The sequence below is a fragment of the Suillus fuscotomentosus genome, assembly GCF_016647785.1.
Source record: "Suillus fuscotomentosus strain FC203 chromosome Unknown F5891scaffold_23, whole genome shotgun sequence".
Classification (NCBI taxonomy): domain Eukaryota; kingdom Fungi; phylum Basidiomycota; class Agaricomycetes; order Boletales; family Suillaceae; genus Suillus; species Suillus fuscotomentosus.
The window spans coordinates 561,150-572,202 of record NW_024539535.1 but is presented as its reverse complement, the minus strand read 5'-3'; the positions used below and the strand labels follow the sequence as shown (position 1 = coordinate 572,202).

The window sequence follows — 11,053 nt, the reverse complement described above, 5'->3', positions numbered from 1 at the left end:
CAATCTCGTGTACCGTCCACTCCTTCGTCGTTATTTTCGTTTTCGTTTGGTACACGTAGTCGAGTTATGGTTTTTGCTCTGTTCCCGTTTGTGCCGAATTACTACTTCGTGCCAATACCAGCCTGTTTCGTGTCCATTGGTCACTGAGTGTGATGCTGCTGTGTTGTGCAAAACTTGAGAGATGTAGCATGTAGCACGTAGCTTGATTTACTGTCCTCGCCTTGATTAGTGACTTGAGCATCTTCCGCAATTGAAGTGAAGTTTGGAACCATGAGCCGAATTCAACCTGAGTACTGAGTACGCAAGTGTTTTCAACCGTGCCTGCTTAGGGGACTTGCATTGTCGCTTGTGTATTCAAACCCGCTGAGAGTGGGGCTGCGAGGTTGCCGGTCTACTATTGAACAATGAACGATAAATCCGATCCGACCAAAGACTGTAAAAGCAGAGTATGCGGGATCGATCGATCATTGATCATCATCAACTATTAATCAAGGCCATCGCATCTCGCGATCAGCATCAAGCAAGTATCACCCAGAAAGGATTGAATGCCCTGTCAACTTCAAAAATTCAACGAACAAAGGAGCAGAGTTTACCACAATTACTAGAGACTGTTCGCCATTGTTCGATCAATGGAGCTGCATGTTATAAATGATTTGTCGAGTGTCTTGGAAGTCTTGCATTATTCTGCTAGAACCATGCCGACCTCTGCCAAAAGAGCCTCATCTTATCATGATCCATATCTTCATGCAGGGTGGACAGCTTGTAGCGGTCGCTACCAAGTGTTAGTGCGTAATATACTTCTGCACACAGTCTGCCGTCATCCGTTCAGAACCATTCTATAGTAACACATGGTTCGTGTATCAGGCACGGCATCAAAGGTTAAAACTTTAATGTGTAGTGTCGGGGATCGCCTGATTGTAGCCACGGTGAGCACATCGGCTTGATCTAGTTCCAAGGTCAGCCGACATGCTGATCACTAAAAAACGATACCGGTGTTGATGCGGCCACCAATTAAACACGGAACTGGCTGCATACCTTGTCTCTGTGCCGCGTCAATCGGAAACAGCGAAACCTTCAATACCTTGGTGTCTGCAGCGAACTGTTGACATCATTTTGTGAAAGTCCATTGTAACACGGATATACTGAATGTTAAATTTCACGCCGTTGGATAGAACAAGATTGCGCAACTAGGCTGCGGCTCTCGATACAATAAGGTTGGCAGGCATGTTGCGTGTCATACCACATCAACAGAGCTACGCCACGAGTTTAGTGCAACAAAGAGCACTACAGTGCCATGGACAAGAAGCCTATAAAATTGCAAAGGTGCAGTGAACTTACCAGGTGTTACCCGATAGCCAAGTTGTTAGTGGTCCTTCATAACATAGCGTGAGCCATGATACTGACGGGATGATGGGATGAGGAACAGAGAAGCGTGCGGTACTGACGCCACCTGAGGAGGGTAATTTATACAAAAACGACAAAGAAAAACAAACAAGCAGACAAAGCGAGAGAAACCACAATGAGGCGTTCGCCATACATACAAACGATTTGGCGCAAAGTATTTTCAAAAGCCATCACTTCATAGGTGGCGGGAATTTGGCAGGGTGAAACCTAGTTCCAAGTAAGACGTTCGGGATAGGGAATTGAAACCAATACAACTGACATTTCGTGACTCGACATAGGCCTCGTCTATCGAAACTCTCCAGAGGTCCAGGGATCGGAAGAATTCAAAAGATGTCTTAGAAGTCTGTCAGGTTCAAGACCAAGTGAAGACGAAGCTTCACTGACTCACTTGTTGAAACGTTGATATCTCAGAAAAAAAACATGAGGTCAATCCGGAAGACTGTCACAGACTGGAGAGGTAGGAGGGTAAGGCTACTTTTTGGACCATGACTCAGCCCGTTTCAGTCGAACAGAGATTCAGAACGCAGAAATGGTAAATGAGTTTGGATGTATCTAACACAGGATGACGGTCATAACGCAGTCGCAAATTTGGCTTGTTGTGGGAAGCTTTCGAACATTCCGACATCTGCAGAGAAATTACAATGCTGATGAATCCAGGAAATGACTACCCGAGGGTTAATCTACTTAGATCTGGAGCCAAAATGTAGGGTCGGTCTGGAGCTTTGGCGATAGGCTTCGGGTGTTTATAGTCATTACATATGCAATCTTTGCAATGAATCTCACTAAAAAAGTAAAATCTTTGTTTTACCTGTCTCGCAGTAGATGAGCGTGATACTGCGTGGAGATGGAACATGAACATCAGGGTGCGAGAGGTTGACCTCTTAGATGTAAAGAGGGTCGGCGACTGAGTGAAACGGGCATTTATTGACTGAAGATAAATTTGCCGTAGTAGACCGTAATTCGACAACTCCCGTTTAACGGGTTGCACAAAGAGCGTGATTTGGGTGATGTAAAGGGTGGTATCATAAGTTACTTGAGGAGCATCCAAGTAACCACGACCATATGAATCTACAAAATCAGCGGGTTCACACCATGTCACACATTGAAAGACGATAACACACCAAAGAAGCACACAATATCCTCGTGAGGTGAGACAGGTGCTACGTCTTTCCAGGCGATGGCCGTGATGGAAAGTCTACTTATCAAAATAATCTAGTAGCCTTGATAAGTATGTGATACTCACGTGCACAAAACACACACACCGTCCATCCTGTGGTCCTCAGGCTATGAGCCAATATCACACCTGGGTAATATAGCGCATCAGCACTTGACACGAGTGCACGTCAATAAAGTACGTGTCTATTCTAGAGATAGGTTGGCATATACACCTGCACTATGCAAGTTCTCTGGGTACACACTTCGCGACGGCGATGAGCTCGGAAGGTGCGCTAGGGATATGCACGGATGATGGGTAAAGTAGGTGGTCGCGGGAAGTTAGCCAAGAGAGAAACAGCGGGGAATATACAGAGATAGATATGAACTTGAAATGGGTGGGCGCTCATCGCGGTGGGCGGTGTAGTACGGTCTTATCATATCAATGAATTTTGTCTGCTTGATGTCATATTTGGTATGGAGAAATCTACAAATACATCGAATTTGAGCTGCTGCTTGCATGGAATGATTGAAGCATGAATGCCAAGATAGAGACAGGTGCAGGAGTACCGGGGAGCTTCCATGAGTGGGCGGGAGGCGTCGGGGTACAAAATGTTTAAGACACGGGTGTGCAAGAGTGCAGATCATGCACAAGGGGGGCGGCAGTCACAAAGTATGGGAGGGCTCATGTAAGACGGTACAAGAGCATGTGAGGAGAGGAGAGCAAGAGGAGAGCAGTAGCATGTGACTGCAGGTAGGAGAAATTAGCGGGAGGTGTTGGAAAGTAGGAGGGTACTGTCCATTGAAATACTGGTACAAAAAAACAGCACAAGGAATATGTATATAATGGTAGGAGATGGGTACAGAAGCAGACGGGAAGACGGGAGGAGTAGAACTCGAGGAGCAACGGGCGGCGCGACGGTGATGAGCATTGCGCACATCGATATTGCAACTCCGCTGAAACACAGCCGCCGAAGCCAAGCCTTAGAGTCTCAGACTACCATTCCGCGTTGACTTATCTCAGCCGTTCGAACTCTGGCTATTCCGACAAAACCGGTACGAGAAACATGTAATACGTCTCATTCATTTACGGATGTGTACAAGATATAATCAATGGCAACAGCTAACGAGGTTGGATTCCTTGTAGTATGAGCGATTTCAATGAGTCATTCTCCCACCTATATCATACGATACATCCGGGCTCTGAGATCAACGTCGGCATAGCAGACGAGAAAAAGGCACTCCCAGGTGTTGCTTCTCAGACTAGGGCTTTCTTTTTGCTCTGTGAATGTTCCCAAGATAATGGGGACGAACTAGTCTGTTTGAGTTCTTTGACGACATAAACTGGCAACAGGCCTGCTGATGGAAGTATCGCAGGCCCAAGAGGAGCACAGTATAACCTGTAAACGCTTATTAGGAAGGTGTATTTTGCTTAAGATAAGCTACTTACCTGGCTAAGTTGATATGCTGTTGCGGCTTTGGTGGGTAGATTCCGAATATCTTTGCTACCCACCAGAAAGCTATGCTGTAGTTCTTCCGCGCTTCTGCGGCAAACCCAAAGAAAGCGAAGAATATGAAGGCACAGACGACTACAATCCACCGCGTGAGCTGGATGGCAACAACCAGGAGGTAGTTCGTTGTCCACAGAGCAGATGGGTATTGCATGACACGCGAAAAGTCGTAGTGAACATTTTCCCAGCTGATCCAGGGCTCTACAGGTTGTGCTGCCGAGTTGATCCATATAATAAAAGACGCGAGGGGGATGGTGCATACTATTTCCGTCATTGCGAGTGCCATGAGACGGAAGTAGCGACTAGCGCTAAGAGACTTGTTGGATTTCAGGAAATGGGTGAACTGTGCATGGCGAAGGTAAAAGGCCTTCAATGAAAGACCTGCGGGCGGTAAGAACGCGGACAGCAAACCACCAAGAAGAGGCGTACCACTATAGACCGAGGATACAAGGCCAATAATTATAGGCCAGCTATCGGACAAGAAAAACGCTGGTAGCGTATTGTAAATGAAAGGGTGGCAGCCGATGTCTTCGTAAATATCAAAGCGGTGGCCTTGTACGACATATTCTGTAAAAAGATCAGTAGGATGCGTGCTGTGGATGAAAGCAGTGCACTCACGAAGCGCAACGACTGTCATAGGGAAAAGTACGCAAATTAGGGTGTCAATAAGGACGGCTCGCCGTTTCTAAAACCAGATTAACGAAGGAACCGAGGCTCCCTTAATGTTGACTCGTACCCCTTCATCCGTGAGTACGACCGCGTGGGTTTTCGCAATGTTATATAGTCTACGATTAATGCATAATGATGCAGCAGGAATGCCCACTGAGGCACCGAGCATTATTCGAATGGCTTCAGAGTTTCAGGAAACGAGCAGCGGAAAAACGGCACAACATCACTTACAAATGTCACACCAGATGGGTGCCCAGTTGATGGCATTGTTATGCCAAACGATGGAGTTGATGAACTGGTTGAGGCAAGAGAGTGCCGCCCAAATCATGTAATAGCACGTTCCAGAATTCCACGCTTGTAGATGCCATGGAAGAGGTATCAGCGCGACTACAAAGCCAAGGAAGGCGAAGAGGGGGTAAAGAGGATAGTTCAACCCAGTCATGATGATGGTAGAGAAAGAGTAGAGCTGAATTGTGTGAAAGGACGGACACCGTAGGTTTATAGGAAACCATTTTTGAATTCAACGATGGGATAGTGGGCCAACAGTATATTACGGCAGTGGACGTTGGTGCAAACTTTAATTAATAGCACGGTGCCGGAAATCGGAGCCATCCCGCCCCCACTTCATCTCCTTGAACACGAGTTCACACTCATTCTTACTTCGGATTTACTTGCGTTTTCTCCCACCTGCCCCTCCGTGATTGTATCGTGGACTTGACTGTGATTCGATCCCGCATATTCTGGAAAACAGGTGTAAGACAGGATAGGGGACTTGTGAAATGTAGTGTAGTTGGGTTTAGAGCCCGCGCGGCTCTCTAATTTTATTACGTACCATCTCCCTCTGATGATTCGAATCAAACGTTTCGTTCCATGTCTCGCATTATGGGTTCATGAGTCATGCAAACCACTACTAATGGGCGCGCGGTAGCCATCACAAGAATCAAGTGACGGAAAGCAGACTGGCAGTTTGTCTGTATCGACTATGGTCGGTGGTTCTATATTTTCTAAGACAAATATCAACCCTGGTCTCACGAGATGGACCAGCTCCACAACAAATAAGCGAATAGAAGATAAATAATGTGTCAAATGGTAGTAAAGCCAATGAGCGAATGCAAAGTCTTCGTCAAATGAGGTACACCATACGGGTATACAGTGAAGGGACTTGGAAATTGTAGGGACAGTGATTGTATCGTCAGGTGCGAACGAACGAATGGAGAGAATACACAAATGATAGTAAAGCCAACGAACGAATGCAAAGTCCTCGTCAAATGAGGTATATCATACGGGTACAGTGAAGGGACTTGGAAAATGTAGGGACAGTGATTGTATCGTCATGTGCGAAGTTCGAACGAATGGAGAGAAGGCTGATATACAAATGATAGTAAAGCCAAAATACGAATGCAAAAAGTCCTTATACTGCATCCATACCCGAAGGGCGACCATCACGGTCACTTCCGCGAGAGTATTGCTCTTGGTATTTGAAATAACTTGATGCTGGAGGGCTGGTATACGGGAGAGCCGGCGCACAGTCCGACTTGAGCAGGCCAGTGCCTCTGGCTAGGTCGATATGGCAGGGAGACGTGGAATAAGGTATTCCGGTGGGGGTTCCCTTTTTCTTGTTGCACAAATCGATGTTCGAGGACTGGGGCATGTTGCATGGTCTGATCAAATATGTCAACAGACTGGGAGGAGCTATAACCAAAAAAAAATAGATACCTCGCTACCGTAATTAGTGGGTAGAGACCTGGAGATGGTCGATCTTGAACCCGGAGGACGTGACGCCGAATCCATCTAAAAGTAGCACCGTACTCTTTGACTGCGTCTCGGCCGAACGCAAAGAAAAGGAAGAAGAAAACGGACGCAATCGGTATCGTGAACCAAAGAGCGAATGTCCAGGCTAATTCCGAAGGAGGGATAATGGCAAGGGGGAAATAAGCGACTTCTAGCCAGTCAGAATGCACATTCTCCCAACTAATCCAAGGACGAAGGCCTGGTCGCATGGTCCACCACATGTTGAGTATAGTCACCAGCAAGCCAAAGAACATCTCGACGATTGCCATGCTCATAAGGCGAAAATAGCGACTAGGGGTGAGTGCTGAACCAGTATTTTTGAGATGCTTGGAAAATAATGCCCGACGTTTCCAGAAGTGCGAGAAGGCGGTTGCTAGGCATTTGTAAGGTCAGAATGGATAGTGCTGTAAGGCAGAAAAATATTCACCTGCGAATATGCCAGCGCCAAGAGAGAAAACCAATGGCGGAACCCAAATCAAGAATATAGAAGCAATAGACACATAGATTGTCGGACGACAACCAAAACCTTCGACGATATCAAATCTGTGTCCCTGGACAATGTATTCTGTGATATGTTAGGTAAGACAATGATATGAAAGGCACGGGACGCACGCAAGGCCATGTATATGAGAGGAACTCCGAAGCACAAAGCAGACTCCACTATCTGGCGACAACGCTTTTTAGAGTGCGTCAGGCTGAGGTCTCGAATGGCGGCTACACGTTCAAGATGCATGCAAAGGCTGAACATGGCAGCAGGTAGCGCTACCGTGCTGCCAACTTCAAGCTTGGTCGCTGTAGAAGGATGAGCAAAAAAATAATACAGGCGGCGAGCAGCTTACTGATATCACACCATACAGGAGCAATATTTTGAACAGTATTTCCCCAGATGATGGAATTTATACCGTAGATGATGTTGCCGACGAAGAGCCACAAACTGATGGCGATGGTTGAGATGTTACCAGCGCGCCAGTGCCATGGAATGGGAACTAGTACAAGGGTGGCACAGATAAAAGCAGTTGCTGGTAATTGGACGAACATGATGTGAGGGATGCAAGGTGAATTTTCGTCGCAGAGACATACTGTTATATAACAATGAAAGATTGTGGATCTCCGCTTCAGGCGAACAAGTGGGATGTGGAGTCTCGACATTGACGTCACGTGCATTCACAATGGCGATATTTTGACTCCGCGAATATTATACAAGTAATGCGAGATCGACCACTCTTTCGGTATTCGCGTGCCTGACTACTTTCCTATGTAGCAGTATGATAGCCTTAATTACTGATTTGTCTTCTATGGTCTTCTCTGCAGACTGAAGATCGTGGTTCTAACTGTCATCGATATCATTCTTACGTATACGGACGTCATAGCGATCATTCAATGCTCTTACTTTCATATTGCTGTCATTTGACACCACGTTACGATACCCTGAACTTCATCATGATTCTTGATGCATCATCTCAAACGTAAACCGATTCGAGGCCTGTTCACTCTCAAATATGTTGGAGTACGAGACCGAGAGATCCGAGGCCAGGGGGAGATCCGAGTCGAGAGAGTCCGAAGGATCCGAGTGATAAGGGGAGAATGGTTCGAGCGCGCGCCAAAACGGACGAAGACGAGCGACGTATGACGTCGGCTCGCGTCCTAGTTTATTTTCAGTCTCTCATTCATATGTTCCAGTACCTGACCAACTTACTATAAGATTACCAGCAGTACCGCAGGTGCATCTCAGTTTTCGTTCGAGACAACTGAGATGTACGTGCCAACAAGTCCCTAGAGTTTACAATGCGTCTAATGTTAGTTATAGCTTGTCTTTGTCGTTCTAGGTAGACGCACCGTTATAGGAGTTTTCGTTCGAGACAACTGAGATCTTGTCTTTGTCGTTCTAGACTCCTCGTGACCCTCTTGCTCGTCATAAACGCCTTTAGGTTATGAGCCCTGCCTCCATCATGGAACCTACGCTCCCCGGTACAAACTCCAGCCTGTTCAATATCCCGAAGCTCGCAGAAGACGGCTCAAATTGGATTACTTACAAAGAACGAACGCTAACGGCTATTGGAGCCCGAGGTTTGATGCGATATACCGATGGACGCGTCTGCGAACCTATTCCCTTCGTCATCGATCCGAACACCAAGGCCGTAAAGAAGCCTGACGGTTCGACGCCGACGCAGACTGAAATAGACGAGCTTGATAAGAAGATCGACGAGTACCACCAGAAAAACTCACTCGTAAAGCAGCAGATATTCAGCACAATCACCGATCGGCTGTTACTGCGCGTCCAGAAGCTTGGGGAGGCATCCGAGATCTGGAATGAGATTTGTCAGATTCACGAGGGTAAGACTGAACTCGTGCAAATAGACTTACGGCGTCGGTTGCAAGAGACACACTGTGAGGAAGGAGGCGACATCAAGGGCCATTTTGCAGAGCTCATAAGGCTCCGCGAGTCGCTGGCAGGAATGGGCGCGGCTATCGTCGATAACGACTTCCACGCCATTATTCTAGGCTCGCTCCCGGAGTCGTACCGGCCCCTCCTATCGTCCATCAGCGCAGCAGCTAGGATAACTAAGAGTCCCCTCACCTCCTACGAGTTAATCAGCATCATCACAGAAGAGTACGAGCATCGCCTACTCACCGAACGCCGTCCCAACAAGAAGGGAGCTTCAGGCTCCGCCCTATCTGCTAGAGAAGCTAAGGGGAAGGGCAGAGCATCAGCCGGCACCCCCAAAACGAATCCGGAGGTCACCTGTTTCAATTGCGACAGGAAGGGCCACTATAAAACGGACTGCTGGCGTCCGGGGGGTGGTAAGGAAGGGCAAGGCCCTAACCAGCAGAAAAGGAAGGCCGAGAAAGCACCCAAGCAGGCTGCTAACTCGGCCACACAGCCAGAAGCCCACGACGACCAGTACGCCTTCGTTACGTCAGATTTGGCGAGCGTGGCAGGCGAGCTGAACGTACCTGTCGAGAAACGAGGCGCAATCGTAGATTCGGGCGCGACCTCTCATTTTTGCCCTGATAGGGCGAAGTTCACGAACTTCGTGAGCATCCCTCCCCAAGACGTTCGCACAGCCGACGGTTCGAGCTTGAGTGCGATTGGCCGTGGAGATGTGCACCTGGAGCTACCGCTCGGTGAGAAACGCACAAAGGTCACATTAAAAAACGCACTCTACGCACCGAAAATGGCCTTTACGCTAATTTCCACGAATCGTATCGCAGCGGCTGGCCTAGCCGTGCTGTTCGAGGGCAGGATGTGCAAGCTCCTGTCGAAAGGGCCAGACCGGAAGGTCATTGCAGAGATCCCCCAGGTTGAAGGCCTGTATAGTGTCGCAGGAGGACAACAACGTCAGCATCATGCCAACATTGCAAAAGGGAAGCTTACCGTCAGCAGCGCCCACAAAGTACTGGGCCACGTGTCCCAGACTGCAGCCGCTGATGCAATCCGGAAGGGCCTAGTCACCGGCCTAGAACTGGATGACGCATCGAAAGCCGAATTTTGCGAAGCCTGTGTGCAAGCTAAGTCAACGAGGAAGCCCTTCCCAGAGGAAAGCACGAGCCGCGCACTTACCTATGGTGAGCTCGTGCACACTGATCTATGGGGCCCTGCCCAAACGGCAAGCATCGCCGGGTGCCTGTACTACGTCACGTTCACGGACGACTACAGCCGGCAGACTAAAGTTCAGTTCCTCAAATTGAAGAGCGAGGCACTTACAGCGTTTAAGGCCTATGAAGCCTGGTTGGCACGTCAGATGCCGGGAGTTAAGCTGCACAAGGTCCGTTCGGACAGAGGGGGAGAATATCTCAGCGCCGAGTTCGACCTGTACCTCCGTCAGCAGGGTATCGAGCGTCAGTTAACCGTCCACGACTCACCTCAGCAGAATGGCGTGGCCGAACGCCTGAACCGGACCCTCGTTGAACATGCTAGGGCCATGCTGATAGGGAGGGATCTCCCTAAGTACCTGTGGGCAGAGGCGGTCAACTATGCAACTTGGTTGAAAAACCGCTTACCATCAAGGTCGACCCCCGGCACTACGCCATACGAGCTCGTACGCAAGTCCAAGCCGGACTTGTCGCGAGCCCATGAGTTCGGGGCGAAAGTCTTCGTCCATGTGCTGGATGCTGGGAAGTTGGAGCCGAAGGCAGAGGAGGCAATCTTTGTGGGGGTAGACGCTGAAAGCAAGGGTTATAGAGTGTACTGGCCGGGGAAACACCGTGTATCGGTGGAGAGGAACCTCACCTTTGCACCGGCAGAGATCCTGGTGGATGCACTGGACGAGGGGGAGCCTACTGCTGTTAACGAACATAACAGCGGCAACGGTAATAATAACTCACCTCATAGCGTCCAGCCCATCACCACTACCACGCAACAGCAACCTCAACCATCTACCGCCCAGCAACCTCAACCATCTACTCCTCAGCAACCTCAACCATCTACCGAGCAGCAACCTCAACCATCTACTCCTCCAAGGACGACGAGGGCCAGACCTCCTCCGGGCTACTATGCTAGCCTGAACGAAGGCAGCAATGCAGCG

At 48.6% G+C, this 11,053-nt stretch overlaps 3 protein-coding genes across 3 annotated transcripts; all 3 read right to left on the bottom strand.

Annotated features, from left to right (window-relative positions):
• Positions 1 to 887: 887 nt before the first annotated feature.
• On the bottom strand, positions 888 to 3,003 carry F5891DRAFT_1223931 (uncharacterized protein; the record flags this gene model as incomplete). Its single annotated transcript, XM_041369473.1, has 10 exons — positions 2,648 to 3,003; positions 2,526 to 2,599; positions 2,213 to 2,472; positions 1,793 to 1,810; positions 1,664 to 1,747; positions 1,542 to 1,611; positions 1,339 to 1,450; positions 1,241 to 1,307; positions 1,036 to 1,099; positions 888 to 976 (listed from the first exon to the last, which is right to left on the bottom strand). The coding sequence occupies exons 1-10, from the start codon at positions 2,671 to 2,673 to the stop codon at positions 888 to 890; spliced, it is 864 nt and encodes a 287-aa protein (XP_041226795.1). The 5' UTR covers positions 2,674 to 3,003.
• Positions 3,004 to 3,663: 660 nt separating this feature from the next.
• Positions 3,664 to 5,231, bottom strand: F5891DRAFT_1030543 (pheromone A receptor-domain-containing protein). Its single transcript, XM_041361575.1, has 8 exons — positions 4,968 to 5,231; positions 4,804 to 4,916; positions 4,686 to 4,752; positions 4,501 to 4,634; positions 4,470 to 4,472; positions 4,007 to 4,449; positions 3,804 to 3,956; positions 3,664 to 3,693 (listed from the first exon to the last, which is right to left on the bottom strand). The coding sequence occupies exons 1-7, from the start codon at positions 5,176 to 5,178 to the stop codon at positions 3,815 to 3,817; spliced, it is 1,113 nt and encodes a 370-aa protein (XP_041226794.1). The 5' UTR covers positions 5,179 to 5,231; the 3' UTR covers positions 3,664 to 3,693; positions 3,804 to 3,814.
• A 615-nt stretch (positions 5,232 to 5,846) lies between these two features.
• On the bottom strand, positions 5,847 to 7,565 carry F5891DRAFT_1172778 (pheromone A receptor-domain-containing protein; the record flags this gene model as incomplete). Its single annotated transcript, XM_041365607.1, has 5 exons — positions 5,847 to 6,397; positions 6,453 to 6,900; positions 6,955 to 7,092; positions 7,140 to 7,319; positions 7,367 to 7,565. The coding sequence occupies 5 exons, from the start codon at positions 7,563 to 7,565 to the stop codon at positions 6,148 to 6,150; spliced, it is 1,215 nt and encodes a 404-aa protein (XP_041226793.1). The 3' UTR covers positions 5,847 to 6,147.
• Between the last annotated feature and the right edge of the window lie 3,488 nt (positions 7,566 to 11,053).